The following is a 20,269-nucleotide window of genomic DNA, read 5'->3' on the forward strand; positions in this document are numbered from 1 at the left end:
TGTACAGACAAAAAAAAACTGGACCTTTTAATTACAAAGATAGCTCTCTTTTCCCTATTGGTGTGTATCCAAAGGCCTTAGAAAACACCCTGTCTTATTCCTGATTCAAGGTAGTATTGCTATAGGAAGAAGAGCAAAAAAAGAATATTTCCTCACTATGTCTAGCTCAGTACACCATCTAGACACTCTTCTGGTCAAGAAGTTCATCCTGATGTCTAGACTAAATGCCTCTTCCTAAAACTTCAGCCCATGTCCACTCCCTGTGACCATCTCTCTAGAGATAGGAAATGCCTTACCAGCAGGTTCCCTAGACTAACCACCTCTCCATCCTTTTTTTAATCTATCTATTCAGCAATAATCTATTTACAGAAAACAAAAAGAATATGAAAGATACTAATGGAACCTTCTCTGTGAAAGAATTTGTCTTACTAGGCTTCCCAAGCCTCAATCACCTTCAAGCCCTGCTATTTCTGGTGTTCTGCCTCATCTATGTGATTACCCTTATAGAAAATCTGGTCATAATTATAATTGTCCAGGCCAATCGGCACCTCCACACCCCTATGTACTTCTTCCTGGCCAATCTATCAGTCCTAGAGGCTCTCTATACCTCAGTTACCATCCCCAAGATGTTGGACAACTTCTTGAATGACAAGAAGACCATCTCCTTTTCTGGATGCTTCACACAACTCTTTTTCTTCCTCTCTCTTGCCTCTTCTGAGTGCTTCCTCCTAGCAGCCATGGCCTATGACCGGTACTTGGCCATCTGCCTCCCTCTTCGCTACCCAGCACTCATGAATCCAACTCTCTGTGTGGGTCTGGCCCTTAGCGCCTGGCTCAGTGGATTCCTAGCCTCCTTTGTGTCAATCGTGCTCATTTCCCAGCTGAGCTTCTGTGGCCCCAACGTCCTCAACCACTTCTTCTGTGACATCTCTCCAGTGCTGAAGCTCTCGTGCTCAAACACAGAGGCTATTGAGACCCTGGATTTCGTGGCAGCTTTAGCTGTCCTCATGACATCCCTCTCTGTGACAGCCTTCTCCTACATCTGCATTCTGGCCACTGTTATCAGAATCCCATCTGGGACAGGCCGTCGCAAGGCTTTCTCTACTTGTGCTTCTCACCTGGTGGTGGTCATTGTTTTCTACACCACCACCATATTTATGTACGCCCGCCCCCGGGCCATCAGCACCTTTGACTTTAACAAGCTGGTGTCTATAATCTACTCAGTAGTGACGCCACTCATCAACCCTATCATATACTGCCTGAGAAACAGGGAAGTATGGGAGGCCTTGGCCAAACTCACCAGGATCTCCAGACTCTCTGTGGCCACTCACTTCAGCTCCTCCAAAAGAGGAAAATTCATCTGAGTTTAGGTAGATGTGTTTCATGTCTTCTCATTACTACTTCTGTTCCTCAGGAAAGAGAGGAGATAGTTAAGTGGACAAAAGGGCCAAATGAAAAATTGCAAATACATATTTATCTCCTGATTTGCATTATGCCTTCCTTCTCAATCTCATCCAATATTTATCTAGAACCTGTGTTAAATCTAATAAAATATAATTAAAATGTGAAGTCTTGGTCTTATATTCAAAAATAATTTTACAAGTTCAAAATAAGGAATATACCAGTTTTAGGACTTCCAGGTCATCCTGGTAACTCAGCTTGAGCTTGTAGTTCACTTAAACTTGAAAATATAAAGATGCAGAACAAAACACATCCTTCAGTGAGCTCATATTGCTCTTCTAAGCTAACATCTTCCCCACATCATGGTAATATTGAATAGCTACAAGAAATGTGCCAGGTGCTGGCCACCACAGTAAGGTCTTGTAGAATTGCCTAGAAGTGAGCTTCCTAACTCCTTCCTTGACCAAAACCTAAAAGGGTTTTGCCATTTCCCCTTAAGTGAATCCTACATATTAAGCTATGAGACTGGCCTATTTCACTTCAGTGGTTGAGTTCCAAGAATAGGAAATAGGAAATATAACATTTTCACAATAAATTTCTGTTTTATAAAGGTATTTTGTCTTTATTTTTCAGTTTTGTAAATGTTAAAACACAACAGAAATGTTGTTGTTATTATGGTTTTTCAGAAATCTCTGAGCTGAATTCCAATTCACCATAATGAGTCTCCTACCAGTCAAGCAGGCACTTGCTGCCATCTTCCCTGAACAAAGCAAAAAGAAACCAACATTGTCACCCATACTGCAATGGCCCTAACACTGTGCAGTGCCCTAGCTCTGTTACTAACTAATCATGTAAGATTGGACAAGACACTTAATTTTTCTATATCCGTGGACTTTTGGAGCATCAATAAACCCCAATTAAAAACTTATGATATAAGATGACAAACCTTCTAGATCTATTACCCAACTAAGTTGTTTCTTTAGGTGAACCAGGGGGTCATAGTCACAAATATAATATAAGCTTATATTCAATTCATGGGGTAAAATATAGGCAACTTTCAAAAATTTGGGTGATGTAAGTATGGATGGTTTCCCTAAAATGACTTTATATAGTCACTTAGTGCCTTTCCTCTGTAATAATCTCCAGTTTTTCTTATGTATACATAATTTTTGTATGTTATCTTCCCCTCCTTGATACAATCAATTAAGATTGATAGATTGATATCTCACTAATATAAAGAAAATCCCCATATGCCCCGTAATATTTATAGTAGCACTTTTTGTGGTAACACTGAGTCGGAAACAAAGTAGATGCCCGATGAGTAAGGAATGGCTAAACATATTGTGGTATCTGAATGTCATGGAATATTATGCTGCAAGAAATGGGGAATATAATGAACACAGAAAAGCATGGAAAGAGCTCCATGAACTGATTTAACAAAGTAGATAGAACAAAGGAAGCTACATATATGACTACAACAATGTAAAGAACAACTACAAAAAAATCATAAAATGAAGGTGGCAAAATTACAAAAAATAAGTATACTCCCTCAAAGTAAAAAATAAGAAAAAACATTTCCAGCCTATTCTTTGCCAGAGTTAGAAACTCACTAGTGAGATGCATTACAATTGTTTTCAGAATTTTGGGATGCATTGATCAGTTTTTTTCAATTTTTTCTCTTCCTTTTTTTCTTATTTTCTCTTATAAAAGTCTTTGCTATATGGAAGAGCTCTGTGGGAGGATGTGTGGGAGGGATGTTGAGAAAAATTCTATTGATATACAAAAAAATTCAATAAAAATTGATTTTAAAAGTTAATTATACTTAAAACATATGGGGACTACTTCTTATCCAGTTTCAGACTTTGAGTCATTCCTCTCTCTGATTAGGTAGAAGAGACATGGCACTAGGAGAAATCAGATTGTGTCTACTTTGGAAAAAAACAGATTCCAGAAAGGTAACATGAGAAATTAATTTCCCAGGGATAAAAACACATGGCTGATTATTGGTTATAATAAAGCATAATTGAGTTTTCATTTGAAGAAATGAACTAAAAGGAGCCAAGCAACAGCAGCTTGTCTTCAATAAATTGTCTAGTATTTTGGTCTAAAGTCAACTGTGGCAAAAAAAAAAAAAAAGAAAAGAAATAGCAATTCTCCATAGAAGGTATTGTACATAGAACTGGTTTTGGATCAACAATAATATAACTTCGATAAAGGTCTTTAAAAAAACAGCCAGGAATAGGCTATGTCTCACCTCCAAAATAAATCAATTTGTAAGAGATACTACTGTGTAAAGAATAGTACCTCATGAATACTCTTCATTTTTCACTTTACTCCCTTTGGTTCTCTTTAGAAATTCATAGAATATTAAAGCAGAACTTGAATTTAGCCCTTTCCACGTACAGACTGAGGTCCAAGCAGGGGAAGTGACTTTCCCACCTGCATAAGTGAAAATGAATGAATGTAAAAAGCATTTATTAAGTACTGTAATATATTTAAAATGGCTAACTGCTATTAATCCAAAGGTGGAGGCAGGAGAGTGGGGGAAAGACTCTCCTTATTCTCAAGAAGTTCACAACATCTAAAAGTAAATTTGACTTATTATCAGATGGCAAAGCCCAGAGAGCTTTAAGTTACATCAGTAAGCCATATGGCAGTGAAGTATTTCAAATGGTAAAGCCTAGAGGCAGTGAAAGAGCAGCTGGGACTTGAACTTGGGTCTTCTAACCATCAGGCTTATGCTTTGGGAAATACTAAGATGAATGAGCATCACCCTTAGAAATATGAAAAACATATTAGAAATCAGGAGCAATTCTTAACATCCTACAACAAATAAATATATTGGAAAGTTAAGAACTCTTATATGAACTATGTTGTTTTCACATCTTTAGGAAATATTAATAATCACTATCATTATTAGAGTATTTATATAGTGCTTTAAGGTTTGCAAAGCACTTTATAAATATTATATTATTGGTATATGAAGGTAAATGAATATTATTGTTCTATAAAAAATAATGAACAAACTGACTTTAGAAAGGTCTGGAAATTTTTACATGAACTGATGCTGAGTGAAACAGAAGCAGGAATACATTGTACACAATAACAGTAAGAATATGAGATCAATCAACTATGAAAGACTCAGTTCTCAGTGGTTCAGTGATCTAAAGCAACCTCAATAGACTTTGGACAGAAAATGCCATCTGCATCCAAAAAAAAGAACCAAAAAGACTGACTATAAATCAACACATGCTATATTCCCTTCTTTTTTCTGTTTTTTTTTCTCTCTCACTTTTTTCCATTTTGCTCTGATTTTTCTCTCCCAACATGTGTGTTAAAGCAATGTGTGTTAAAAATAAATGAATGAATGAATAGACAGATAAATAATAAATGAATAAATAAGCAAATAAATAAATACTATCTCATTTGATCCTCACAACAATACTGGAAAGTATTATGCCCATTTCTCAGATGAGAAACTGAAACAATTAGAGGCTAAGTGATTTGTCTGGGTTCACACCGCTAGCTAGTAAGTGTCTAAAACTAAATTTAAACTTAAATCTTTCTGACTTTGGGGCCACTGACCTGTCCATTGTACCACTTAGCTATCTCCATTTACTCAATCATCCAGTACTTATGGGCCCAGGAACTTGAGCTCATCTTCTAGCTGCCTCTATTTCCCAGATTCTCCATGTTTGTAAAAGGAATACAAATGACGTGTCTCCATTATCACCACAGGAAGATAAAGAGCTGAACTAGAAGTATTTTCCCTGTTATAATACTAGAAAACTTCCATCTCCAGTTCCTTGAATACTTAAGACTATATTGCTTTCTTTCAGGCAAAAGCCTTTTCCCCTTTTACCATTCCTAATTCTCATAACCTTATGTCACTCAGCCCTTTTCTTCCTAAGGCTCTCTCCATTTCTGCCTTCCCCTTTTCACTAGTGTTATAACACCAGAAAATCTCCCTTATCCTCAAACTCTTCCTATTATCCTGTCAGATGAGCTGCCCCTTTACTTCAGTATCTTAATATTACTTACACATGCACTTTTCAACTCAAGAATGCATGTATATGCCCCATTGGCGATCCCTACCAATGTCAACTTTTCTAAATGAACATTTGTGTATTTGTGTGGGAGTAAGTTCAAGGTTAACAGGACATTGTTATCTATTTACTATGCTACTTCATTAAATGTGTTTGCTTTGAACTGAGTTATCCTTTACATGATTAATAAAAGTAAATATACACATGGAGAAAAATGAACTATGATTTGAATGATTTAAAAATACTCAAAAAATTATCCATGTGAAAAAGGATTAAAAATTCATTTAGAGCTTCAAAGAGCTACAAAAAATTGGATGGATCAAGAAGCATGGAAAGTTCTCAAGGATGAAATTCTGACAACACAATTCTAATGAAAAAAAATAGTGGAGATGTCTATTAAAATTAAAGTAAAGAGTTCTATCAAATTCCTTTTATGACAGATATAGTGCTGATATCTAAACCAGGAAGGGCCAAAACATAGAAATAAAATTATAGAACAATATCCTTAATGAATATCAATGCAAAAATCTTAAATAAAATATTAGCAAAGATATTACAGCAACTTATCACCAAGATAATTCACTATAACCAAATAGAATTTATATCAGAAACGCACAGCTAGTTCAATATCAGGAAAACTATCAGCATAATTGGCCATATTAATAAACAAACTAACAGAAATCATATGTTTATATCAACAGATGCAGAAAAAGCATTTGGCAAAATCCAATACCCATTCCTAGTAAAAACACTAGAGAGAACTAGGAATAAATGGAATTTTCCTTAAAATGATAAGTAAAATCTATCTAAAACCATCAGCAAGCATTATATGTAATGGGGACAATACAAAAACTAAAGTGAATATAAAAGAACCCACTGACCACCATTGTACAGTTGAGGAAACTGAGGTACACAAAGATGTAATTGATTTATCTAGGATAACAAAGTCAGTAACGGTCTGAGGTTGTATTTGAACTCAGATTTTCTGACTCTAGGCCAATCATTATATCCATTGCAAAGCTAGCTACCTCTAAAATAACATCAAATACACATCTAGGGCAGTCCCTGCCTTTGAGAAGCTCACATTCCAATAAGAGAGCTTATATGCAAACAACTATGTATATACTATATATATTCCCTGTAGATGAGAGATAATCTCAGTGAATAAGTACAGAGGGAAGGGGCTGTGAGGAGTCCCTTACAAAAAATTAAATACAATCTATTTCTTAAAGAAAACTAAGGAAGTTATGAGTTTGAGATGATGAAACAGGTCCTTCAAGGCATTGGAAATAGCCAGTGAAAGTGCTTGGAGTATCAGCTCTCTTATGAACTCTCAGATTAGCTCTCTCAACTCAGCTCTAGGGTCTCTTCAACTGAAATAAGTTGAATTCTATCTCATATTAATAAACAAAAATCATATTCCTGCTATCTTTACTATGGTATGATATTGCCTATCACTTGAAGTATTTAATCGGTAGGAGCACCTGTCCAGGGAACTGAAGAAAGGATTTCTGCGTTGGATAGGAAATTGGAATAGATGACTTCTGATTTACCTTCTATCTCTTAAGGATCTAATTATATGAAGCCTAAATTAATCATACTTAAATACAGGCCAGAGCATCCCAGACCTGGAAATACTTATATGTATTATATGTATATGATTATATAAATATAATATATATATATATGATTAACCATACTAAAAATCCTAGAGATATTAAGGGAAATTAGACTATAAATCAATTATGAGCTCTGTCCAAGGTACTTAAAATCACATCTAGAGCCTGGCTAATCTGGATACCACAGTGGGAAAATAAATCAGTGACCTCCAATTGAGATACACATAGATCTGCTTTTTGATTCCCCCAGTTACTCTTTTTGAGTATATCTTTGGGAGACATTTCAGTGGTGCTATTTCTTTTTAGCCTCCTTCAGAATTGCAAAGCCATCACCTATCACTGGTAGATAACTAATGAGTCCCTAGGGATTAGCCCCAGAAGGTGTACAATGATAAATTGGCAAAAGTTTTTTTTTCCTCCTCCCCCAAGGGGATCTAGGGGTTTCAGATAATTAAAATATGTCCATGAAAGTTTGATTTTTCCAAAGTTTTAGTAACATGGTTGCTTTTTAGCTAGAGGGAGTTAGTTGTTGGATGGACAGCAATAATATACCTGCTTTTCTCATGCAAGAACGTCATTAAGTGGAATTAAATCAAATCAAATTTAAAACCAGATTTTTGTATTATTCATTTAAATGTCTGTTTTCAATTTGACTTTTTAATATTAAAATTTATATTTTTGCCCTTTTGGAGAACTTAGTAATTTGTTGATTATTCTTAGAGTTTTTTTAGTTGAATACTCAATTTCTCATTCCTAAGGACCATTTAAGCTACATCACACCAATTTTATTTCATTTTAATGTTCTTTAGCATAAATTATTTTTTATTTCTATTATTTATTCTTTGTTTTTTTCTTAGCCGCATTCTTCTTGATCTCTTTGCTAGCTTTGATATTGTTGATCACGCACATTACTTTGATATTTGCTTCACTCTGGGTTTTGGGGATACCACTTTCTTCCCATTTTTCTCTTTCTGTCATTTTTCTGACTGTCTCCCATGACTGGAATATCTATTATCTCTGATAAGTCTTATTGATTGACTGACTACTGAACTGAGTAAAATCTTGGGGTTTTTGTGTTGATTAAGTAAGATAATAAATGCAAAAAGTATGACCTGTCATGAATTGAGGATTAAAATAGGGAAATATTTGAGTATTTTCCAAGCAGCAACAATTATAAAAACAGTGAATACTATTGTTCAATTAGTCATATTCAAAGAAGTTGAAGAAAAACATAAGGACATACATAAATATGATTTGATGGAATAGAGGGGTGTACAATTCCAAGAGATAAGTTATGAATAAAATATGTATATATATGCACATATATACATATATATATACACATTTATAAGTGTCTGCCCCAGCTCTTATCACTTGGAAATTATTTTAATGCTTAGTATTGTGCCTGACATGTAGTAAGTAGGTGCTTAATACATGTTTGATAGTTGGTTAACTGATTGATAATTTGAATGGGTAAAAGGGCATCATCTTCTTGTCACTCTCAATTTAGTGAAAGATTACCAATGAAAACATCCTAGAAATCTAACACAGTTCACTCAAAAATCACCTTGAGTAAGTTGAGGCATTTGTTCTTTCCAGGACCCTTCTTCAACAGAATCACTCACATAATATTTAGAACAATGGGGCTCTAGAATTCTAACTCACTAAATGCTCCTATAAGATCATTATACACTTCAACAATGATAATGCATGAGGATGTATTCTGATGGAAGTGGATATCTTCAACATAGAGAAGAGCTAATGCAATTCCAGTTGATCAATGATGGACAGAATCAGCTACACTCAGAAAAGGAACACTGGGAAATGAGTGTAATGAGTGTTTGAATTTTTTGTTTTTCTCCCCAGATTATTTTTACCTTCCGAATACAATTCTTCCTTTGCAACAACAACAACAACAAAATTTGGTTCTGCTCATATATATTGTACCTAGGATATACTATAAAATATCTAATATGTATGGGAATGCCTGCCATCTAGGGGAGGGGGTGGAGGAAAGGAGGGGAAAAATTCAGAACAGAAGGGAGTACAAGGGATAATGTTGTAAAAAATTACCTATGCATATGTACTGTCAAAAAAAAAGTTATAATTATAAAATTAATTTAAAATGGCATATCAGGCCAAAAAAAAAAAAAAAAAAAAGCTAAATGCTCCTATAAGATTTCACTGCCTCACATATGAAATCTTAGGTTTTTTAGGTACTGAAGAATTGGGTAGCTCTACCTCACATTCTCGAGATTAGAGTGTTCCCTGAATCAAAGAAGAAGCTCCATGACTGCATCTCATTCAAAAGATCAACGATAGATCTGACAATCAAGATGGACTCTATGTGCTCTTCTCTTCTCATAAGAATACTAGGGGAAGGATGCAACAACAGTTTTCCCCATCTTCTTCACTGGGTGAGGTCTCAGGTTCAACTTAACAATCCCCAATACTACAGGAACCTAAATAACTCAAGACAGAAACAACTATCAGGTGAGTGTTTCCCCTATGACTGGATAAGTTTCCTTTCATTCTCACACCACATTTTCGAGTACAGATTTAAACTCCACTTCAGTCTCTGATTGTCTGGTGAGTAATCCCTGATTGTTTTGGGGATCAGGGAAGCAAGAAGAGAGATGCAAAGATCTTTCTGTTCAACCAGCTTGAACAGTCTCCTGAAAAGTACTTGGAATGAGAGAACAAAAGAACTGGAAGATCTCATATGTCATACTATCTAGATAGATAAGCAGGCTAGCGGTTGTGAAAGGTGGATTAGGCAGCTAAAAAGTAGGAGGATGAATCCAACTCCTTCTGTAAAATGTAACTGGCCTCTAACTTTTCTCTCCTCCCAGCCCACTCAAACATTGCTTTTAAAAAATAGTAATAATAATAATGTCAGGTTCCTATTATATATCACTCCCAACTCTACACTTATTTATGAGTGCTCAAGAGTTATAATCTAGCTACCCAGTTATAGTCCAAATGGCACATTTAAGAAAATAATCTGAATTTCACTTGCTTTTGTACGATCCAGTTTTTTAAAAGTTAGGTACAATATTCCCATTTAAGTGATCTGGGTAGGCAGCTAAGGACTTAGATACATGAAAATATGATCACTATTTTATGAATGCTATTTCTCTATGATTGTATACCAAGCAATGCACTTGAAGTCAGAAGACATGTTTTTTGTCAATCACTAGTGATGTTACCCTGAACAATGAATTTCACTTCTCTGAACTATAAAATATCTGAAAAATAGAGGTAAGGATATTTCCTCTATAGACATCCTGCATTTGTTGTAAGGACTAATTTAGTATCATTTTCACATATAGTAAGTACTTTAAAATGTTAATTGAATTGATTTCAGGTAGATATAAGTTAGATAATATGTCAGATAATAATAAAAATAATTAAATCTGATAGGAGTCAAATGAAAGAATTTTCTTTATTCTGCTCTCCTAGCAGCCATGTAATTGGAAGAGAAGGATGACACTGAGCTATGTCCTCACTTATAAAGTAGCCTAAAATTGCAGTATAGTTCTTGCTTATTAACTGGTAACTCCTTATCTCTTTCTTCACAGTCCATCACCAAGAGAGAAGTGACACTGTTTTTTTTAGGGTTTTTTTTTCACTTCACATTTCAGAAATCTCTCCTCCCTTCTTTCTTCATAAGAGTAACCTGAAGATATTGAAGTCACTGATTTAAGTTAGCTCAGGGGTCCCTGTGCTTATGCTATAAAATGTAAGGTTATTTCTTGTTTTTAATAAATATAATAAGAAAGAGAAACAATATTACATAGTGGATAGAGAACTGGTCTTAGGAAGGAAATGCTTAGTTCAAGTCTTGCCTCTAGTGTCTAATGGCTCTGTGACATAAAACATGTCACTCCCCTTCTCTGGGTCTCAGTTTCCCCAACTATAAAGGGAGGATGTTGGACTAAGTAATCTCTATGGAGTCTTCCATCTTGTGAATAACATATTGCTTCTCCATTAAAGTCCTTCAATGTCTCATCATAGTATAGAAGTCATCCTGTGTTCTTCAAAACTATGCTATCAGTGATCAAGGTTGAATGGGGCCTACAGAACTAGAAAGGTCTCTACTGAGGACTCTGACAGTCTGAATATCTGTAATCCAAGAGCAAGCTCAACTAAGTATGAGTGAGTCACTGACTGCCAAAAGGTAGTGGCTTTTTCAATAATAGCAACTTTTTCAGATCATCTAAAGCTCATCAGTTGAAAAAGAGCTGGAACTGTGCTGATGAAGATCCCCTCCCCACTGATGAGTAGAATATTATTATTAATAATAAGAATTGCATTCAGAAACCAGTATGAAAGGGCTGAATGTGAGGATATCGTTTCAGAATGTTAGATTGGGAGAACATTTTCAACCAAATTAAAAATATAGGTTAAAAACATCATCAGCATCATAGTTAACATTTATATAGCATTTTAAGGTTTTCACAGAACTTTATATTGTTTTGTGCTTACAACAACTCTATGAGGTAGATGCTAAAAATATCCCCATTTTGCAAATAAAGGAATAGAGGTAGAAAAAAGTTAAAATACTTATACGCAGCTAGTATTTGAGGTCCAATATAAACTCAGGTCTCCCTGACTCTGGGTATAGTCCTTTAGTGCTTTATCTACTGTACTATCTAATTGCCTAGCTACTACAGGAATGATTGTTCTAAATACTGAAAACCTGTGTTTGAGTTCCCCTCTTTCCCTTCTATGATATTAATCTAAAAACATGTTATGTATTCCCTGTTATTCCCTAAAACACTGGGTCTTTTAAACATGGGGAAACCATTTCCACAAAAGCAGTTGAGCAATATTCCTTCATTCCAGAAGATCTTATGAGAATACCCCTATGTATTCAGATGCTTCTGTTCTCTCTTCTTCTTTCCTAAAGAAAATAAAAGTACTAGAAGTCTACTACTCACCAACTGCCAGAGAGATAATTAACTCTAGATGAAAAATGCAGAATGAAACAAATATTTTCAGTTATGGACATTGTTGTGATTTTTTTCTTGCAGCACTATGCATATTTGTTACAAAGATTTGATTTTTCTTTTCTTTTTTCTTTGTTTCTCAGTGGGGTGGGATGGGAAAAGGGAAACATGCTTGTTAATTTGGGGGGAAAAGAAATCAAGGGAAGAAAAATATAAATTACTCCACAGATTTATAGACCCAGTAGTAAGAGGATTCTGACCCAGAAAAGGTCAAAAACTATTTCCCTTTTTTTTTTCTTTGCATGCCCAGCAATTTGCATAGTGTTTAGCACTTAATAAGTGCTTTGTGGATTGAATTCAATATCGTTAATGATCTTTTATCAGTAATAAGGTTTACATTATCTCTATTACATGACTCAATCCCATCCCTATCCCAGAGATAATTAGTCAACATGTCCCTATATTTTAGGTTTGATCAATTTTAACCAAGAGAAACACAGTATAGGAAGCCTATATGCAAAGGTGGATCTAGGGAAATTCTTAAACCTCCATTATCCAACCAGAGTCCTAAAAAGACTTTCTCCAAGTCTGTGGGAATTTCACTTCCCACTGACTGTTTTCCAAAAGGCATCTTTCACATCTTTGTTCCTAAGTGTGTATATAAAGGGGTTGAGTACAGGGGTTACAATGGTGTTCAAGACCGTAATGGCCTTGGTCAAGTCCAGGGAACTCTCAACAGAGGTTCTTACATGTAAGAAAATTGTGGAACCGTACCAGATGAGTACCACAGTGAGGTGGGAGGAGCAGGTGGAAAATGCCTTGTATCGCCCCTGGGCCGAGGGAATCCTCACAATGGTGGAGATGATATAGATGTATGAGATCAAGGTGGTAACACAGGAGCCCAAGATGACACAAAAGGCAATCCCAAAAGACACCAGTTCTACCAGCCGTGTGTCAGTGCATGATAACACAATCCATGGAGCGATGTCACAGAAGAAGTGATTGATGACATTGGAGGCACAAAAGGAGAGGCGAGTGATGAGAACGGTGGGCACAATTATGACGGAGAAGCCACACATCCAGGAGCCCAGGGCAAGCCAGGCTGAGACAGTGGAGGTCATGATGGAGCTGTACCTCAGAGGGTAGCAGATGGCCAGATAGCGGTCGTACGCCATCGCAGATAGGAGAAAATACTCAGTGCAGCCCAGGGAGAAGACAAAGTACATTTGGATGGCACAGCCGATGAAGGAGATGGCCTTGCTCTGAGATGCAAAATTAGCTAGGGTCTTAGGGACACAGGCTGTGGTGAACCAGATCTCCAAGAAGGAGAGATTACAGAGGAAAAAGTACATGGGGGTCTGAAGGCGCTGATTGGTACACACTAGCGTGATGATGGCCATGTTGCCCATTATAGTGAGCACATACATGATAAAGAACAACAAGAAGAGGGTTATCTGCAAACCCTGTGTCCCTGGGAATCCCAGGAGAATAAATTCCTCCAAGTTGGATAGGTTCTTCTTTTCCATCCATGAAACAGGAACTGCTAGAATACACAAGATCACGTCATTAAGGAAATCCTTAACACAATATTATTTTATTCATTCAACAAGCACTTGTTAAGTGCCTACTGTGTTTAAGTCACTACAACCTGCCCTCAGGAAACTTTCACTATACCATGGATTGAGGTACAAGATTTACAAAACTAGGTAAATATTTTGAAGAGGAAGAGAGATATCCCTATGTGGAAGGCACATAATAGGGGCTTAATAAATGCTTGTTTATTAATCATGGAATCAAGAAAGATATAGTGTAAGATATTGTACATGAACTGGTCTCAAAGGAAGATAAAGACTCTAAGAGCTAAAAATGAAAAGGGGGTCATCAGCATGGAGAACAGACTGGCTTTACAAAGACAGACATGAAAGATGATGTATTGTTTCAAAGGACACCGAGTAGACCAGTTTGAATGGGAACTCTACCCCAATGAGACTAGATGGAGAGAGGCTATGGTGATAGATAGCATCACTAGACTCTTCCAAAAGACTGTGGTTCTATTTCCTAATATTAAACTCATAGGATTTAGAATTAGTCATAGAGGTCATCTAGACAAACTATCCATTTTATAGATGAGGAAATCAAGGTCCAGGTATGGGAAATGATTTATCCAAAGTTATAAAACTAGCAAAATAATCCTAGAATTCAAACCAAGATCTTTGGACTCCAAATATGGTGCTTTTCCCCCTATACCACAACTGTTTCTGAAGATACTGTTAACCAAAGAAGCAAAAAACATTCAGAAACAGAAATCAGAAAAACTAAGCTCTTCACACTGTTCAAAAAGTTCAGATAATCATGGACATGCTCTATGCCCCAATCTTTCATCTGGAAAGGAGAAGAAAAAGTAATATTTTATAAATTTGTGAAGTTAGGTAGAACATTAAGACTTCAATCCTCATTCTGACTTTCAAACTTGAGAAAAAATACCAACAAATTTTCTATAAGTGCAAAGAAAACCTCCACTATGCCTCTGTCAGACTCTTCTGTTGAGGAGAGCCATAGTATAAGGGAAAGGGGTTGGTCTTGGAATCAAAAGAACTGGATTTGAATGCCATCTCTTATATTTAGGATTATTTATTCAGGAGCTCTAGATGTATAGTCAACCTTTCTGAGCATCAGTTTCCTTCTCTGAAAAAAGAAATCTGCAGGAGAACCTGCAAGATTATCGTGAAGATCAAGTGAAAATCATTGCTTTAATGTCAGCTACTATTATCTCAAACCAGAATAAAACATCATAAAAGGAAGTTAGAAAGCTTTCTTTGCTAGTGAGCTTCCCATAAGTACCCAAGTAAAAATCGGTTGACCATATGTGAAGAAAGAATTTCTGGCATTGAATTAGACTAGGTGACTATCATAGGTGACTTCCACACTAACATAGAAATTTCTGCATTTTCATTAATATAATGATTTTAAAATCCTAAATTAATAATCATGATAATAATAGTAATAGCAGTAATATAGCTACTATGTGTCAGGAGCTGTGCTAAGCACTTTACAAATATCTCATTTGGGTCTGTCTTCATTTATTCTAATATAATGTAAGCTCTTTGAGGGCAAGAACAGTTATTCATTTTGATTTTGTTTCTACCACAGTACCATCATATAATAGTTCATGAAGACTTTTTAAATTGAATTGATGTTCTACTTTAACATGTTTAACGTGTATGGGACCACCTGCCATCTAGGGAAGAGGGTAGAGGGAAGGAGGGGAAAAGTTGGAACAGAAAGCAAAAGCAGACACTGAGGCCATATTTGAACTCATGCAGACTAGTCTTCCTGATCGCATGTTTAGCACTCTATCCACTGTGTCACTGAGCAGCCTATTGTTGTATGTATATTGGGTGCATATTTGTATCCATATATGCACATACATACACACATATATATTTATATAATGTTGTCTTTCCATTAGATTGTAAGCTTCTTAAGGACAGGGTCTGCTTTTGCTTTCTTTTACATCCCCTGTGCTTAGTGCAGTGCCTGACACATAGTAAATGCTTGATAAATTCTTGTTGATCAATTGTTTGGTCAGTCAAGGCATCAAAAGATCTAAACTTTAGTCCTGGTCCTCCCAACAACCAACTGTGAAACCTGGAGTGAAGCATTTTGTCTCTGAGTCATATAGATTTAAAACTGGAGATTTCGTAGGCCAGTTAGTCCCCTTCCTTCATTATATAGATGAAGAAACTGAGGTTCAAGTCACACAGGTAACGAGCATCAGAATTAGGACTCGAACCCAGGTCCTCTAACTGCAGAGTTAAGACACTCTCCACTACAACTGCTCTATGTATTTCATGGAGCTGATATGATCACAACTTAGCATCATAGAGATTTGGAGGTCATCTAAGTGAAATAATAGATGTGAAAGTTTCTTAAAAAGGCATAAAGGGATCATTACTTCCTCTTCATCACTGTAGATTTGTCAAAGTATGCATTCTACTGGAACAGCCTGTAATAATCCATGCCAAAATAAGACACCAAAAGAGCTAAGCAGGTTTGCAGACATCATATTAGTGTTAATGTGACCTAAAACACCAAATTGTATGGAGTCCTAATTTACATTACATAGACACAGCCTTTATTTCCCCTTCACTCTCTCCTCTCCCATCAATGCCTAGAACAGTACAACCCTACTCACCAAGATAGCTTCACAACCCCCAACTAAGCAAATTATCCACATGACTCCTTTATGCTTTGTAGCAACTGGTACAATAGAATGTTCTTTTATGGAAATTAAGAATCTTGATGAACTGAAGATCATAGTTAAAAGGTGACATGGGGCTTGAGAGCCAAAGTCTAAGTAGCACTGACTTTGACTGAGAAAGGCAATAAATAAGCAAATCGTCCTCCTTTACAAGGGAGCTTTATTATATGTAACTTTTCATAAGAGACAATGTTCCTTATACAAATTGTCTTGAAACAGGAAACAGCTTGAGTGGGAAATGCGAAATGATACAATTTTCTTGCCAAGAGAAAAATAATAACAGCATGGTTTCTCAAGGCTAACAAAAGCAGAAAGACAGAGCGACAGACAGAGACAAAGAGAGAGGCAGAAACAGGAGACAAAACAAAGTCAGAGAGACTATACGAACATATAGATGTATACATACACATATATGTATATGTAATTTCACTTCAGCTCACAATAACTTTGCAAAATAAATACTACTAGGTATTATCTACATTTTATAGAAAAGTAAACTGAGGCTGAGAAGGCTGAAAGGAGCTTCCTGGGACCACAAATCTATTAATTCTCTGAGTCAATATTAAAAATCACCTCTTCCCTATCCTAAATCTGGCACCCTGATGCTGAAATTCAACTTACCCAGATTATATTCCCCAATTGTCTTTTCTCTCGAAAAGGCCTAAAAAGACTGGTTAGAATCATCAGTCTCAGAATTGGAAGGGAATATGGTCAAAAGATATCCTTGAGGGGGCAGCTAGTTGGTGCAGTGGATAGAGCACCAACCTTGAAGTCAGGAGGACCTGAGTTCAAATCTGACCTCATATTTTAACACTTCCTAGCTGTGTGGCCCTGGGCAAGTCACTTAACCCCAATTGCCTTAGCAAAAAACAAAGAACAAAGAATCCTCTCAACACATATCCCCTGTAAGTGTTCCATGGATGAAACTATTTGCTATCTCTGAAGGCAGTCTATTCCACACCTGGATACCTTTCATTGTTAGGATCTACTTCCTTATAACTTATACCTATTTTACCTTGTTCTTCTTTGCAGGGCTGATTAAAATATTCATTTCCTCTTGTACTTATTAGTCTTTCACATATTAGAAGTCAGTTCTCATATCACCCCTAGTTCTGTTTTCCAAATTAACTAACCCCAATTCTTTTATCTGTTCTTTATATCCCATTATGAGACTCTTTACTCTCCTATTGCCCTTCTCTAGACCAAAGTTTTTAACTTTTTTCACTAGGGACCCCTTTTCAACCAAGATATAGGTATATAAAGTATGTATACAAATAAAACATTTACTGATAGTAAATCATAATTTCACAACCCTGCATTCAATTGCAAGACCCCATTTGGGATCATGAACCACAATTTAAGAAGCTAGACTCTTCTTATACTCCTGTTTGTCAATGTTTTTCCTAAAATGTTTCTCTCTAGAACTGAACACAATACTCCACAAACAATCTAACCAGGGCACAGGCAATGGGACTGTCACCTCTCCCTCTGCTATGCTAACATTTCATATCATCATTTGTCACCATCATCATGATTATAGTTATTATTTTAGACCCAAATAGAGGGTCCAAAATCAGGAGGATTCAATTCAAATTTGGTCTCAAACACTTACTAGCTGGGTGACCCTGGGATAGCCACTTAACCCTGCTTGCCTTAGTTTCCTCAACTGTAAAATAAACTGGAGAAGGAAATGACAAACCACTATAGTGTCTCTGCTTTAAAAAATGAGGTTACAAAGAGTTGGGTATAACTGAAAAAAAACAACAACAAAGTGATCAAGATATGCCTTCTGCTTTTAATAAATTCTAAGATTAAATTCAAATCAAATTTGAAAAAATTGAAAAATTCTGAAAACAAAAGTCTAATGGCTCCAAATGAGTTAAAATAGCTCTCGTTAAATATGAAATCCATGTTTTAATTTGCTCTAATAATATAATCTTTAAATAGTCTTTAAAATTCAGAGATATATGGAAAGACATATGAATTAATATTAAAAGCATTCTAAGTGTTTTCTATGTACTAAGCAGTGAAGATACAGTCAGAAAGTTCCAGTTCCTACTCTCAGAAACTCACATTATGATAAGGAGTGATATCACATGCTATTGTTCAATTGTTTTCAGTCATATTTGACTTTTTGTGACTTCATTTGGAGTTTCCTTGGCAGAGATACTGGAGTGGTTTGCCATTTCTTCTCTAATTCATTTTACAAATGAGGAAACTGAGGTAGACCACAGTTAAGTGACTTGCTTAAGAGGTCATCCAGCATCTGAAAGTAAATGGATGATGATATCTTCCTTGACTTCAAGCTCAACACTCTACACATTATGATGCAATCTAGATACCCTACATCATATAGACAGAGGTTCATCTGCAAAATAATACCTGAACACTACAAGATGCTCCAGTCTTCCCAGAAGCCACAGCTCTTACAGACCCAGAAAACATGTTCTTGCCACTCTCACAAGGTTTGAAACCAATTACCAGTTATCAATGGGAGTGACATTAAAGAAGATGCATGACTCTAATGAACTTATCCAAAATTAAATAAGTAGAAGTAAGGAAAAAGTATAAACAATTATTACGACATTGCAAAAAAAGAGGAAAGCAAGAAAACAAAACTAAGTGTTGTGTAGGTATAATGACCAAATTTAGTTCCAGAGAACAGTTAAGGAAATGAATCTTTTCCCCTTTTTTTAAAAGACAGGGAAGAATGAGTATGGAATACTGCATAAATTGTCAGAAAGACCGATGTTGTTTTTTTTTTTTAATTTTTGCTAAATCACTTTTTCCCTTTCTCTTTTTTTATTCTGTTACAGGGAATGACTCAGAAGTTAGGAGAGAGAGGAAGAATGTATCTGGAAATGAAAAATGAAAGTGATATTAAAAACAAAAGATATTAATAAAAGTAATATTGCTGAAGAAAATAAACTTTTTAGAAATCACTCCAATCAATTGAATATAATGGAAAGGTGTACTTACTTGAGCCAACTGAACTGAGATTCCATCAGCTCTGTGAGCCTTGAATGTCAACACTTTGGCTGAGCAAGAAAGATAAGTTGAATCAGCATGTGGCCAGAGCGACTTATTTCTTTAGTCAATTCAGTCTATTCAGTAAAGAATAAATAAGGTAAAATCAATTAAATTGACTACTATGGTAACTGCTAAATTTAGTCCAGAAACTCAATAAAAATAAACCAATACCATGTAACAAAAATGACTCACATTTAACATTTTAAGATAGACATATAGCTCGTGCTTTACTATAATTTAGAAAAGTAGGGAATGCCAGTATTATCATTCTTGTATCTTAGATGAGGGAATTGAGAAAAAGCAAAGTTAACATGACCACTTTTCAGGGATGGCTGAGACATGAACCTAGAAATCAGACATCAAGTCCAGTGTACTTTGTCCTGGGGATATTGGCACTCTAGAATTGGTAATAATTGCAGAAAAGTGATTTTGCATAGGGTAATGACATAGTCTTTGCTGCTCACTTCATGGACTCTTAGGATCTTGGGATTTGATCTGGAAAAAACCTTAGAGCTCATTGAGCCAAACACCTTAATATTTTACAAAACAGGAAAATAAAGCCTAGAAAGAAGTGATTGCTTAAGGTCATACAAGTGGTAAGTTGTAGAGCAGGAATTTGAACTTAGGTCTTCTCCTAGGTGGCTACATAAACATTTCATGATACACACAAAGACAGGAACTGCCCTAAATGTGAACCACTAATTCATAATTGTTCATTGTGCTGCCCCTAAAACACTGTATGCTTTTCCCAGGAAACCAAGTTTAGGATTAGCTTTGCAGAAGCCTCAAGGCTATGAGCAACTTTTTTTAAAAATCCATATTGAAACCTCCCCTTCTGACCATTTTTCCATGAACCTAGGAGAGTTTCCACATAGGCTTACTAGAGTTATAGAAACCATTCTCTCACATACACATACTCCCTGTCTGTTCTCTCCCCTTCCTCCCTGCCCCTGTCCCTGC

At 35.9% G+C, this 20,269-nt stretch overlaps 2 protein-coding genes across 2 annotated transcripts; one reads left to right on the forward strand and one right to left on the reverse strand.

Annotated features, from left to right (window-relative positions):
* The first annotated feature begins 383 nt into the window (after positions 1–383).
* Positions 384–1,364, forward strand: LOC141553009 (olfactory receptor 6B9-like). Its single transcript, XM_074284877.1, has one exon. It carries the CDS (start codon positions 384–386, stop codon positions 1,362–1,364), a length of 981 nt encoding a protein of 326 aa, XP_074140978.1.
* An 11,253-nt stretch (positions 1,365–12,617) lies between these two features.
* LOC141553799 (olfactory receptor 287-like) lies at positions 12,618–13,544 on the reverse strand. Its single transcript, XM_074285265.1, has one exon. It carries the CDS (start codon positions 13,542–13,544, stop codon positions 12,618–12,620), a length of 927 nt encoding a protein of 308 aa, XP_074141366.1.
* Positions 13,545–20,269: the final 6,725 nt, after the last annotated feature.

The sequence above is a fragment of the Sminthopsis crassicaudata genome, chromosome 2 (genome assembly GCF_048593235.1).
Source record: "Sminthopsis crassicaudata isolate SCR6 chromosome 2, ASM4859323v1, whole genome shotgun sequence".
Lineage (NCBI taxonomy): Eukaryota > Metazoa > Chordata > Mammalia > Dasyuromorphia > Dasyuridae > Sminthopsis > Sminthopsis crassicaudata.